General features: G+C 36.5%; 1 protein-coding gene across 3 annotated transcripts in view; it reads right to left on the reverse strand.

The window, feature by feature from the left end:
• Positions 1 to 15,159, reverse strand: part of rbm33a (RNA binding motif protein 33a) — a 55,241-nt gene that overhangs the window by 20,552 nt on the left and 19,530 nt on the right. For all 3 annotated transcript variants that reach the window (XM_038297947.1, XM_038297945.1, XM_038297946.1), the window contains exons 6-10: positions 14,712 to 14,843; positions 12,030 to 12,198; positions 11,693 to 11,931; positions 5,074 to 5,386; positions 1,862 to 1,923 (exon numbers count right to left, since the gene is read on the reverse strand). In XM_038297947.1, the coding sequence (XP_038153875.1) occupies positions 1,862 to 1,923; positions 5,074 to 5,386; positions 11,693 to 11,931; positions 12,030 to 12,198; positions 14,712 to 14,843 (915 nt within the window). The remainder of the gene's footprint in view (positions 1 to 1,861; positions 1,924 to 5,073; positions 5,387 to 11,692; positions 11,932 to 12,029; positions 12,199 to 14,711; positions 14,844 to 15,159) is intronic.

A 15,159-nucleotide genomic window follows, 5' to 3' on the forward strand; every position in this document is an offset into this window, starting at 1 on the left:
TTGAAACAGCTCAAATGTCACTATTATTTGCTTTGAATTTTCATTAAAGCATGTTTTAATAAAAAACAGAAAAGGTCTAAATCATTATATTTGATAAGGGGATGAAAAGAAGACATTTTTTTTCTTCTAAAGGGGGACTTGGACTATATCATGAATGAAGCGATAGTTGTAACTATCCTTTTAAATTGCCCAAACACACTCAGGGTAATGTTTTACAGTCCATCGCTCTAACAATGATAAAATAACAAAGATTCAATTTAATCCTACTTAAAACAGTAGCAAACAGACCACAGTGTAGCAGGACGATGAACTGGCTAGTTGGGGTTTGTTATCTCCCTCAGCACAGATGATTTTGCAACATTAATTCTTGCTCACACACCTCATTAGCAACTCCTAAAGAGCCACCAGAATCAGCAGGACCCACCAGGAGATGACTGGTTATGGATGGCAGTGAGCCAAGCATCCTTTTCCAGCAGATTATCGTGTAGGATTATAATGATTTGTATCGTGGACATGTTTTCAAAGCTAGGCATAAAAAAAAAAACACCCCAATCAATCTATTTTTTTTTTCTTCAAAATTCAAAAAGATCAATTCTTTTGTTGAATAAACTAAACACTCATTAGAGGCTGAAGTTTAGTGGTTAAAAAGGTGTAAAAATTATTCCTAACAATGACTTTAATTGGTTTTAAGATTAATATTTCAAAACCTGTCTCCGCAAGCAAAGATTCAGCGCATTAATACTGGAGGCTATGACCCTCCCATTAGTCTGGCCTTTAAACAATTAAATTTGATGGGATGATAATGTATGATAATCACTAGTAATCACATGTCCACTGATAAATGGAAAGTTGCCGGCTGGTGTGTCACCTGCATTTCAAATTGTGTCCTTGGCAACGGCAGCCTAAACGTGACTGACAGCTGGGAATCCAACATCGGGTTGTTGTGTGCCAACTTGTCTAAATTCTCTCCCCATTACATCTCTGACTATCTGATAAGAGGCTAAATTCTTTTAAAGCAACCAGAGTAGTATCATTCTGACACAAGAAATGGATAAATAAAAAATACAGCCATTCATTAGGAGTATCTCCAGAGAAACAGCCAAGCTCATTTGTACATCCACATGAAGGCAATTGGATGTAGTCATTTTCTGATTGCTAATTTGCATAAATCCATACAAAATGCAATTTCCCAAAATATGTCAGTCAGCAGCAGCAACACCTGATGCCTGGCCGTAATTATCTAAAAGGATGGAGTAACTTAGGGGACTTCAGCTGACTTTAGGGCAAGCAGGTCTCCTTGATGTGGTAATGACTGGAAAGATATTTCTGTCAGGTTTGGGGAGGGTTTCTTTTTAAGTGAAATGGGAGGGCCTTTCTTACAGGAAATCACTAATATCAGATACATTTGTATGACATGGCATTCAACCAAGATGGAGAAGAAAAAAGCATCAATCCACCACCATGTTTCACAGGCTCAGATCTCATTTAAGAACCATTCTGACTCTCTAGGACACAAACATGTGGAGTGAATTTTAACCAGCAGTATATCCTGTATTCACAATTCCATTATGTGCCAAACTGGCTTGTCTGAGCTCCAAACCATCCATGAAGAGCTGTTAAGTAATTCCCGTCACCACGGCCCCTGCCTTCAAAAAGCCGTCTGCCTGAAGCTCCTATCACGCATTTCCAGTCGTGCAGCCGAGCTCCTATCAGTGTTTACGGATTTTCTTTAACATTATTTGGCCGGAGCAGTTGGTCTAATTGAAGTAATGATATTTCCTCTAACATAAAGGGACACGGACCGTGTGGCTAGTGAAAGAAAGTGAAGCAAATGGAAGGTGGAGGAGCAGCTGCTACTCACAGGAAACCTCTGAGGACCCACAGCAGGTCTGGATTGGCTCTGAGCAGGAGGCATCAAGGGCACTGCAATGAGAAGAGAGGGGCAAAAGGAGGGGAGGGGGAGGGGTGGATGATGAAAATCAGAGGTAGTAGGCAGAGAGAGGGAATGTTTGTACAGAGGAAGAGATGCCTTTATGCTAAGGGCTCTTGGTTCAAAAAATATTAAATCCCACCACACTTTTTTTTTTTTTATATACATTGCTAGTTGTGGAACAGGGAGCTCAAGGCCAAACTAAATAAATAAAAAAATAAGTAAAGAAGGTATTTGGCATTTCCTAACCTCCATCGAATAATTCAATGAGCTTGATTTCGAAGCAACTACCTCTTTTTTTTTTTTTTTACGGCATATCAAAAATGTATTTGGAACTTTTCCACTTAAACTGGTGTAAATAAATATCGAAGATACAAAAATGCATTCACTAAAGCACGGTAACATAATTCTACATATCTTTGCATTTCAATGGTTCCTACAATATTTGATTTCAAACTTCTGCTTTTCAGACTCCTTTCTCACATTTTTTTTTTCAAATGTCAGAGGATTCTGTACATTTGGAACAGAACATGAGTCTAGTCTGTTTTGCTTATTTGTCACAGTCATGAAATGAGCACACCATAGTTTGATGAACGGCTATTTTACTGCTTTTGTCATCTAACAAACCTCTTTTCAAGTCTAGAAACAAAATGCATCAAATCAGGACAATCATTGCATTACATGCAGTCTTTAAAGCCCATTGGTGATCTCAAATACATATTTTATGCTTTAGAAAATTCAAGAAATATACCGAATGAAAACCCCAACCTTCAAGGATCTTTAGAGATCCTAAAGATCTTTGAATAAATCAGCTTTTATCCATGAGATCTTGAACAGGAATTAAAATATGGTCCACACTTGTGACCTTTTTTTTTTTCTATAATCTTTTTACCGCTGTAAACACCAGAATGTCCCCAATGTGGGACAACAAAGGGATTTTCTATTCTTTTCTATTCTATTCTAAAATAAAGGCCATATATGATATGGATGAAAACTTAAGTGATGATTTAGCAAAATGAGAGATACAGATTGCGGTGTAAAAGAAATCTAATTTTAACAAATATTTTACTATTAGATAGTCAGATTGTATCCATTAGTCGATTTGTCTAAAAACTATGAAAATTTAGCTTTATTATTATTCTCTCTTTGATACGTTTTTAGTCCTGGACAATCAGCTAATAACCAAACCTCGATGACAAAATATTTGGTGTTAAGAGAAACAGATAAAAGACATCTAAGTATTTACAAAACTAGACAGATATTTTTATAGGACATTAAGAATGACATGTGGCAGAAACATAAAACTGCTTCCTAAATATATCTCTGAATTTTACATAAATTGAAAATCCTAAAGCTGGCATTACTAAAATAAATGAATCAAAATTTGTTACAGAGGAACTACACCCTTTGGTCTTATTTTTTCTTTATATCACACTATAATCTAATGTATTTTATTGGGATTTCTGTGACTGATCGTCATAAAGTTAAACATACTTTTAAAGTGAAAGAACAAATATTCATGGTTTTTAATAACTCTGACCAGCTTCCCTATCCAGTCTTTAACATCCCAACTGCAAAATATTACCTTTTATAATGGATCTGGTGCATCCAGGGTTATGGGAATGCTGCTTATCAGCAAATATGTTTTTTCTGCACGTTACTAAAAGTTCAAAATCCATTTCAACAAACTAAAACTCCTTCTCCAAAACTTCACTGTGACCCCTGTGTTGCTTGTGAAAAAAATTAACTTCTTCTTATTCAAGTCTTCTTATATATATTTTTTTAAACATCAAGTTTATGGAATGCAGAACTGTATGAAATCAACTGATGCTGTAGATCTAAAAGCTCTCAAAAAGTTAGAAAGGAGTCCGCTCTGATTTAGGTGGACAGTCTCTTTCAGTAGGTTTGCAGTTATAGCATGGATGTTTAAAGCTAAGGATATTGCTTAATACCTAAACCTGCTTTAAATCTACAATGATTAGATGTTTTTTGTGGTTAATTTATTTCCTTTAATAAACCTCTGATGCTATTACAATAAAGCAGTTATGCTGAAATTACATCCAACATTTACAGTTTGAGTAGCTTCTGTTTTGTTGGTTCTGAGATCACAAAAGTCAAAGAACTGTAATTTTTGGAAGATAAGTCTCTACTTTTTTTTTCACAAACGATGCGCCTTTTTTATAGATTTTGTGATATCTTAAGAGGATTTGTTTTGGTTTGCTCCGCTGTTGTACGGCAGTAATTTGCCTGGCAGAAGGGCATGTGATGATGAAGCTGCCCTGAGTCTGTTTGTTTCCAACACTGAAGAGGAGGATTTTGGTGGTTTTAGTGGCTTGGAAAAGAAGACAATGGCGATGAATGACTGACTTTGCTTCTTGTTAAAGCCTAAGCTGTACTTTAGCCCAAAATGTAGGCCGAATCTATTTTTTCTGGTGTGCTGTGTTTTATTTTTATACAGTACATTTGTTACTCATTTAAACAGCACAGTACCCATTTCGTCCTTGCAATTACAGGTAGACGTACATATACGTAAAAAATAACCCAAAAATGTAGCGGTAGCTTGTTTTTTTTTTGTTTTTTTTACTGTCAATAAAAAGGATGTTTCCCAAACAGCCATCTCTTTCTTGACATTCTCCTTTGTGCATATTCTCTTACATGTTTTAATTAAAAATTAAAGCACTGGAGGCTTTTAGTTAGTGCAGTTAAGGTATGAACAAAACAGGGTTTTCCCCTAATTTTGGCTTGTGTGTCTAATTTTCAGGTGCGCCTTGTAGTCCAGAAAAAACGTCATTTTATGCAAATGGATGCCTGCAAATGCACTGTTGTCCTGTAGCCAAATTGTAAGAAATCAATTTTGTATCTTCAGTTTTCTCTAAAGAACGCCAGCAGATGACCTGGTACCATATCTCTTCATCTTCATACCCAGTGCTTCCACAGTTTCAAAAGGTATAGTTATTTTTATTCATATCATATAGTAACATCTACTTCAAGAATATATAATAAAGTAAAGCACCTATTTCTATCATCGCCAATTGAAAATGAGCAAAAACTCTAATTACTAAACAATTATTAGGGTCTAAGGCAGCTAATTTAAAAAGGAAAAGTTAATTTAAAGACACAGTGGGATTGGTGAGCTAACCCACCTTGTACAGAGGACTGTGCAGGTCCTCTGAAGTGGGGATTTATGTGGATGTTTTTGGGCTGAGAGGGCTGTTGCTGATGATGCTGAGGGAAACTAGGTGGTGGGGAGCTCATCATTCGAGGTGGTGGTTGTTCCATCTGGGGCCGCAGCTGTGGGGAGCGGTGAGCCATGTGAGGGGGGATCAGGGGCTGAAGGGGCTGCTGGGGAATGGAGCGCCCATGCTCCTGGAAGGGAGGTGGTCCTCTCGGGCGCGAAGGGTGGTGCTGATGGGAGTGCAGATGCTGCTGATGCGGAGAAGGCATTCGGGAGGATTGCTGTTAATTGGAAATAAAATTAAATAAATAGAAAAACAAGACAAGCTGTCAAAACACAGCTCTCGCTGAAAGAATATGATTAATTTGCAACATGAAGGGTATCTGTTAAGACTAAGTAAATACTTCATAAACTTAATACATAAAGTGAGCTTTAGCAAACGTGAATAACAGCACCTGCTAGTAAAATAATATTCTAACCAACTGATAAATGCTGGGGATATAATCACAGAGAACTCTGATTGGTGTTTCAAACTGATCTTTGATAATTGGTCAAACAAACAAACAAACATGCCACTGACCAAATTAGTCAAATGCCAAAAACCTGACAATTACAGAATGTCGGAAAAAGCACAACCTCATTAACTGCAGTCAACAAAATGTTTGTGCTGTTGGTGTGTCATCCATGTGTCATTAATTTTTCATCCCCTGTGTTGGTGTTGTGTTTGGAATATTCCAACTTATGATCATTAATTAATAAAACCTTAACAAAATGCAGCGCTGGAGTTTAAATTTGATGCAGCCTTGAAAACTACTTTAACCTTAGGCGTTCCTCTTTAGCTCAGTTTGCTTTGTTACCTGTAGCCTTGAGCTAAAGTATGAATAACCGCCACGGATCTATACAGCTTTTGTTGAAAAATGTATTAAGAAAAATTCATCAATTTAAGTTTGGCTTACATGTGCAGTACTTGCATGTGGCGTTGTTGCAGCACATGAAGCAGCTAAGGTTACAACAAAAAGTGTGACTCAAAAGTCATTCTTACAGTGTATCACTTAAGTTATTTAAATAAAGTGTGTTTTCTCTTTGAACTATTTATCTTCAAAAATTAAAAAAATAAAGTTAGAACCAAATCCAAACTATAGAGATATGTCTAATGAAGTTACATGTCTATATTTATGATATTAAACCTATATTTTGACATTACCTATATAGAGAACCAAGAAACCATGGGGGAAAAAAATCAATCACCACATCCTAACCTATTGAGAATAGCAAGTTAAAACTGCTCTATGCAGTGTGGCTAAATGGGAGCCATTAAAATAATAATTTAAAAAGTTTACTGATCGTTATTTACAAATGCATAAAGTCCATTCCTTATCCTTGTCTCCATTACACAGTGGGAATAAACCCAGACCAGACTCTTGATGCATCCATCTGTCAACCCTAGCATTATTTCTCTTGTAAATACCAATGAGGCTCCACTTAAGAATGAGCAGCGGCGCCCTCTAACAGACAGAGGTTAGAATATAACATTGAAGTTATTTTTTTTCTAAGCAGAAATTATCAATTAGCTGGATGAAATAAATCTATTGAATCATTAAGCCGACACTTTATCAAAGATCTTTAGATCCCTAATTCTACATATTCCCTATTAGGGAATGTAATCTTTTCAAAAAACACAATGGTTGTTACCCAACTTTTAAAACTATTAGGCTTCTTAATTGGATCAATGTATTAGCTTTAACCTTTGCTAACGAGTTTCTATGTATAAGTATGAAAGGGATAAGATTTTGAGATAAACATTCAAGGGAAGAACAAGGCTCAGTGGTAGCACAGCATATGCAGAGCTTACAGGCCTTATCAATGCTGTCCCAGTTTTTAAATTTAAGCCACATGTCAAATGCTGCACGTCTTTCTATTCTCCGTCTACACTTCCTCTTGCCTAACTACTAATAAGACCACCACCAGTTTCACAACACTTTTAAAAGAAATGTAAAAATTATCATTTACATTTTTTCTATATTCCTCCTGAAATGGAAAGTGCATGAATAGTACCTGTGTAGTATTTAAAACAAAACTATAAAGCTCTTCACTCAACCACTCAATGGTAATAAGTATTTTTAAGATGTTCCCTGTTACCATTTATTATCTTCGCCTTAAACGCATAATGCTTTTGGCTGTACTGACCCCAAAAAAGCTGTTCATCTGAAAGCTTTTAAACAAAAAAATACAGCTTTTTTGATCCCTTTTATTTTATTGCTCCTAAAAAGATTATTTTTATTTAATACCATAATGTATTTTTTTCTCTGAAAGAGAAAAGAGGTTAGAGCTTTTAAAACATACTGAGCTGTGTTCATGTTAAATACAACAGCTTGCAAAGATATTCATACCCCTTGAACCTTTCCACATTTTGTCACATTACAACCACAAACATAATAGAAATATTTAATTAGAATTTTATATAAAGAAGAAACACAACTTTACAAATAAGCAGAAAAGGGAGGCCTACAATAGTATTTAGCCCTTTTCTCTGAGTGTAGCCAATTGCCTTCAAAGGTTCGCTGATGATTGCTAATGACTAAATAAGAGTTCACCTGTGTGCAAACTAATCTCAGTACAAATACAGCTGTTTTGAGACGAAAATGATTATTTTCTTTTTATCTCATGAAGCACTGTTCAACACATCATCCTGAAAAGAGAATGAAACAACTGCAAACCTATCAAGAAGAGGCCGTCTATCTAAACTAACAGGCCGAACAAGCCAAGAGGCCCTTGCAATCTACAGCTAAGAACATGGGAATCACAGGACAACTATTAGTAATTTACAGGACAAATATAAAGAAAGCCACTATTAAAAGAAAATAAAAAGAAGTCCTGTTTGCCAGAAGCCATTTTGGAGACAGCAAACGCAGAAGAAGGTGCTTTGCTCGGACAAGACCAAAAGGCCAAAACTCTACATGTGGTGGAGAACTAACACTGTACATCACTCTGAACACACCTTTCCCACTGTGAAATATGGTGGTGGCAGCATCATGCTCTGGGAGCGTTTCTCTTCAGCAGGGACAGGTCAGATGCTCAGAGTTGATGGAAAGATGGATAGACTAAATGCAGGGCAATCTGCAAAAAAATCTGTTGGAGTCTGCAAAAGACCTGAGACTCTGGCAGAGATTATGCCACATATTCCTTTAACAGATATTCCTGTGTTAGAATTGTCCAATTAAGTCTAAACCTATACCCCTGAGAATCTGTGGGAGGATCTGAAAAGCTTTAGTTGTTTTACAAAAACTTGGCAAAAATTTCAGCCACGAAATGTGCAAAGCTGATACATATATCCCTTAAAAGACCTGCAGCTGCAACTGCAGCAAAAAGTGGTTCTAGAAGATATTGATATAGAGAGGGCGAATGCATTTACATTATTCAATTTTCAGCTTACAGGTGCTGGTCATAAAATTAGAATATCATGAAAAAGTAGATTGATTTCAGTAATTCCATTTAAAAAGTGAAACTTGTATATTATATTCATACATTACATACAAACTCATATATTTCAGATGTTTATTTTGTTTAATTTTGATGATTACAAATGACAACAAATGAAAATCTCAAATTCATCATATCAGAAAATTAGAATATTGTGAAAAGGTTCAAAATTGATGGCCCCTGGTGCCACACTCTAATCAGCTAATTAACTCAAACCACCTGCAAAAGCCTTTAAATGGTCTTTCAGTCTAGTTCTATAGGCTACACAATCATGGGGAAGACTGCTGACTTGACAGTTGTCCAAAAGACGACCATCGACACCTTGCACAAGGAGGGCAAGACACAAAAGGTCATCGCTAAAGAGGCTGGCTGTTCACAGAGCTCAGTGTCCAAGCACATTAATAGAGAGGCGAAGGGAAGGAAAAGATGTGGTCGAAAAAAGTGTACAAGCAAGAGAGATAACCGCACCCTGGAGAGGATTGTGAAACAAAACCCATTCAAAAATGTGGGGGAGATTCACAAAGAGTGGACTGCAGCTGGAGTGAGTGCTTCAAGAACCACCACACACAGACGTATGAAAGACATGGGTTTCTGCTGTCGCATTCCTTGTGTCAAGCCACTCTTGAACCACAGACAGCGTCAGAAGCGTCTTGCCTGGGCTACAGAGAAACAGGACTGGACTGCTGGTGAGTGGTCCAAAGTCATGTTCTCTGATGAAAGTAAATTTTGCATTTCCTTTGGAAATCAAGGTCCCAGAGTCTGGAGGAAAAGAAGAGAGGCACTTCATCCACGTTGCTTGAAGTCCAGTGTAAAGTTTCCACAGTCAGTGATGGTTTGGGGTGCCATGTCATCTGCTGGTGTTGGTCCATTGTGTTTTCTGAGGTCCAGGGTCAACGCAGCCACATACCAGGAAGTTTTAGAGCACTTCATGCTTCCTGCAGCTGACCAACTTTTTGGAGATGCAGATTTCATTTTCCAACAGGACTTGGCACCTGCACACAGTGCCAAAGCTACCAGTACCTGGTTGAAGGACCATGGTATCCCTGTTCTTAATTGGCCAGCAAACTCTCCTGACCTTAACCCCATAGAAAATCTATGGGGTATTGTGAAGAAGAAGATGCAATACACCAGACCCAACAATTCAGAAGAGCTAAAAGCCACTATTAGAGCAACCTGGGCTATCATAACACCTGAGCAGTGCCACAGACTGATCGACTCCATGCCACGCCGCATTGCTGCAGTAATACAGGCCAAAGGAGGCCCAACTAAATACTGAGTGCTGTACATGCTCATACTTTTCATGTTCATACTTTTCAGTTGGCCAACATTTCTATAAATCCTTTGTTTTTATTGGTCTTCAGTAATATTCTAATTTTCTGATATGATGAATTTGAGATTTTCATTTGTTGTCATTTGTAATCATCAAAATTAAACAAAATAAACATCTGAAATATATGAGTTTGTATGTAATGTATGAATATAATATACAAGTTTCACTTTTTAAATGGAATTACTGAAATCAATCTACTTTTTCGTGATATTCTAATTTTATGACCAGCACCTGTATTTGTAAAAAAAAAAAAAAAAAAAAAAAAAAAAAAAAAAAAATTTGACAAAACATGGAAAAGTTTTAGAAGAACAAATATTTTGGAAGCCATTGTATGTTTTATAGAGTAAAGCAATTTGATTACACAGTACAAAAACAAAATCACGGACTTATCACATGTCAGTGACCCCAAAACAGACTTCAGGCGAGGTTGGAGGTTTAACCCATTTAGGCCGGGAAAGCATTACCGCATTTCTACCATTCAAGCCGGGGGCGCTGTTGCGTAATTCTACCATTGACGCCGGGAGAGCATATAAGTCAAGCAAGAAGAAAGAAGTTTTTTTCAAGCAAACATGGAGGAGTTTGACAGAGAAGAGTTGTCGGAAGGCAGTGATTTTGAGGAGTGTGTCGGCTTTGATGACGGTATAGATGAAAATGATGACTTTGAACGCGCTGAACCAATCGAACTACCACCGCAATGCACGGAGTGTTTTCAACCGCACACCTGGAGTGAAAGTTGATTTGCCTGCAGACGCCACACCGCTGCAGGCATTTGAGCATATTTTTAATGAAGAACTTTGGATGCATCTTGTTACCGAGACGAATAGGTACAGTGACCAAACAAACCAAACTCCAACAAGAGCAAAGATGGCAAAGTGGTCACCCGTGACTGTGACGGAGATGAAGACATTTATTGGGCTGTGTATGTAAACCTCTCTTCAGGACGCAGTTCCTCCAAAATATGTCCCGGGACAGATTTGTGGCCATCTGGAGGTAGGTTGTATGCAATTTATAACACAGACATATGCATTATTATGCATAATAATACTGTTAATAAGTAATCATCAGATAGTTATTTATGTAATGTTTGTTCTTTATTTTGAAAACGTTTTATATTGCACATTCTCAATGAAGACATGATCACATATGGAAAAAATAAAAGGTTGAATTTTTTTTTTTTTGATTACTGCTTTTCACATTTTTTTTTTGGAAGAATTTCAAAGATAAAATATATTTTGAGTTCTATCTGCTACAGAAGCTGAGATATCAATAATTTAGGCGTTGACACAGTTGCTGAATTTACAGAAAAACTTCAGGTTTTAGGGGTATTTTTTAAAATCGGCCATAGGTTTTTAAGGTGTTTTTTCCAGGCGTTTTAGGCCTAAATGGGTTAACATCCAGTAGAACAACCCCACATATACAGCTAAAGCTATGATTTATATCCCAGCATATTCATAAGATAAAATGGCTTGGTCAAAATTCAGGCCAGTATACAAATTAGAAACTATGACCAATCAGACTGACCCTGAGCCCCTTCGCAGGCAAAAATAGTCAATTAAATATGTTTCTACATGTACAAAGCTGACTCTGGGGGGTGCAAACTATATATATTCTGAAAAATTCCAAAATACATCCTTCTTAGTTGTTGTGTATCACATAAAATTACTACAAAATTTGATAGAGTTAAATATGAAATGGTGGAAAGTGAAAGGCTATGGATGTTTACTATATGTACCTTAGGTTTCTAAATGGATTTGGTTAGTTGAGTACTCTGGTTTACCTGTAAGTTCATGTTTCCCATCAGGGGAAGCATATGGTCATGCATTTTTCTTCTTTGACCTCCTCTAAAGTCTGCCATTCCATAGCCAGGGAAACCACCTCTTCCTCTCCCACCTCGTCCTCCTCCTCCTCCTCCTCCTATTCCAGCTCCTCTGCCTCGCCCTCCATGACGGGTGTGTCTCTTCTGCCGCTCGTGTTCCTCAAACTCCAGCAAATCTTTCTTAGCCTTCTCTGAAAGCTCTGAAGTGATGTGAAGAAGAAAAAAATTTGTCTTTAATCTTTCAACGAGTAAAGAAAAAATTCTCCATAAAAACAGCAGAGAAAAAAAAAATGTATACCTAGAGTTTCAGGGATGTTCCTCCTCTTACTGCCGGCATCCGCCAGTCGTACGACGGCGCCTTCCTTCCTCTCAGATTTAAACCGTATTCTACCAGATTCTTCACCTTCATCATCCTCTTCGTCAGATTCCTCCTGTGTTTGTTCACCAGGAAGAGTCTCATTTTCAACCTGGAAACAATGCCGAAAAATTTATATCAACAGTACCAGCCGTAAAATGTCCCTAAGTTTACTTAGGGACATTTTTTTATCTAAGTTTCAGAGTAACTGTGGTTTATTTCAAAGCTTTTGTGTATCAAATTCCAACTTAAAAAATTATCATGACTATTGAAAAGAGCCAGATTTTTCTAAAACTGATTAATTCCATCCAAATATTTAAGCTATCTCCATGTAGCCGTTGAAAAAAAACAAAAAACAAAAACCGATAAAGATTAAGAAGATACGTTTTGCTGCATAAATGGCTGTTAGCATTTAGTTCCTTTATGATCTGCTTAAAATTTAACTACCAGTTCCATCATAATAGTATTTACTTTTTTTATATGTTAATGCCTTTAAAGTCATAGGAAAACGCTGTTCCAAACGTTGCATTTCCGAATTCTCTTAAGGGGCGCCTGAGCTTACAAGAGTGAATAAAGTAAATGTGATTGGTCGTTTACCAAGAGGGTGGGATTGTTGTGGCGGAAGGTTCACAAGCAAGTTTGGTTGTGGTCGGTGTCTCGGAAGTATCTTGTTAACAAGTTAGCAACTTAGTGCTAGTAGGTTCCCAATGGGAAATTACATTGGGACCAAGTAGCACTTAGCAACGACACTGTCAAGCAACGCTATGGACAGCGGAAACATGCAAGAGGAGGAGAGTTTTGTGTTGGAGGTCGTGGATGATTCTCCTCCATCATAAGATTTTTATTCAGAGGAGGAAAGCGGGGATGAAGTTGTTGTGGAAGAGGATGCCAGGGCGGCAGAAGCTTGGTTTGGTGTAGAAGGCTTACAGCCATACATGTTTGAGCCCTTGCCTCACAACGCTGCCAGTTCTGTTAGCTCTACGCCTGCTGAAGACACAGGCGTCCATCCCCGTGAACACTGGGACGTAACTCAATGGTAAAGTAAATGATTGTTATTTCTTATCTCAACCGTTGCATATATTAGCCACGACATATGAATCAAGATGCTATGACCAAAGAAATTTTATTGACAAATGACCGTTGACAAATGATTAGCCGAATTTAGGTGTACAAGCTGACGTATAACTAACTGGCCTGCATAAAATACCAAAAAAAAACAAAAAAAAACACTGATTTTAAGACTGAATTTTTTATAGAAATGTTCTTAATTTTGGGACAATATAGTCTGATAAAGAGTTCATTTATATACATATTTAAGCCTGAATGATTTGACATTTGAATATGATTTCTCTACATCTTTAAAAACAAACAAACCAAAATTGATATACGGTCATAATTAGGACCTTTGGGTCAGTTCTCAGAAAAAAGAAAAAAAAAAAAAACACAGGATAAATGTTGGCCAGAAACAACCAGCAGAAACAACTAATGTTTCTCATGAGTTTCAATAAATTTTATTCAAAACTTTGATATCTTTTTAATGCCACTTTTATTTGAATTTAAAAGCAACTTTAATCATTCAAAGGAACCCAACTTTTAAACCTTAAAAACAAAAGGGGATTATCTCTGTGCCTGTTACATTTATGTTATAACTTCAAGTTTTACATCAAGGTCACCAAACTTAAAACCTATGTAAAGTTAATTGAAAACTTCACAACATTTACTAATAAAGGAGTTACTGAAATCTTCCTTGAAGCAAAAATATTAAACTTTTTTGATAGATGAAGACGCTATAATGAACAAGATAGCATGATAAGACAGTAACCCTTATATAAAACCTTTATACATAATCTGATCTTTACTAGGTATAGTTTCTTTACTGTATCTTTACTGTATTTTCAATAACTAAGGATTATATTATAAATCAATTAATCTGTGGATCCATTAATAATCGGATAGCCAAAGGTTCCTTAAAGAAGAATTTTTTTGTAAATTTAACCAGGTAAAAACAAAACTTTTCCACTGAAAGAGTTCATCGACAATTTTTTTTTATCTTAAATACAAAATGTTTTATATTTTTTCTACAATCCTGTTATAATTGCTTCTCTAAGTGGGTTGCTCTGTCAGCTAAAGGCATGTTTCAGAGTCCCTATACTCCAGTTAACGAATAATTAATTTCTAAATTAGTTGACAATTATTTCAATAATCGATTAATCACGATTAGTCCGCTTAATTGTTTCAGCCCTAATATTTTCACATAAATTCAGAAAGTACACACTATTTAGACACTTTTTTTTTAGAGTAATATCTGCATTATTTAATCTAAACAGAATGAAATCCATGCTGCTTCATTACAAAGAGCTATATTTAAGCTGATTTTTCAGAATATTTACAATTATTCTAAAATAAACAGTATTTGAAACAAAAGAAAATAAAATAATCTTCTCTCTAGGGGTCGGGAGAGGTGCTTTTTGCACCAATTTTTTAAATTTTCTTTATGTTCAAAAATTACAAAGAAATTTTTTTTTTTTCACAGAAATGTTGGCAAAACTAAGTACACAAAAGAAGCTGTATGTTACATAGTGTTAAATGTTACATTTCAACAGAATCAGAGCAGGCTAACCCTACCTCCTCTGTCTCATAGAACCGATGTTCCTCTGTAGGCTCTTCCTTTTCTTGCTGCTCTCTTACTGCTGCCTCTTCCTCCTGACTAGTTTCAGCTTCATTAAGAGGTTCATCACCATTGGATCTTTGGAATTCCTTAAGGGTAGACACACAAAGAAAATATCAGCTCTCTTTTCTGATCAACGTTAAACCGACAATGCTTTGTAAATAATCACAATAGAATTCTGTGAAGGAGAAACCTAGCATGTGTTGTCTAGACGGGAGAATAAACAGAAGAATGAGCAAAGATAGATGAACGTTTGTTGAATTGCTGTATAATTTGCATATTATATATATAAAATCTTTGAGCCAACAGAGAAAAAAAAAAAAAGAAGAGAATGCAGACCAAAATGTTATGGTGAGGATTTGGAAGGCACCAGGGAGCCCCACCCCTTTCCAAAGGCGAATTACC

Source organism: Cyprinodon tularosa, unplaced genomic scaffold, assembly GCF_016077235.1.
Source record: "Cyprinodon tularosa strain WSP-4 unplaced genomic scaffold, ASM1607723v1 ctg4, whole genome shotgun sequence".
NCBI lineage: Eukaryota > Metazoa > Chordata > Actinopteri > Cyprinodontiformes > Cyprinodontidae > Cyprinodon > Cyprinodon tularosa.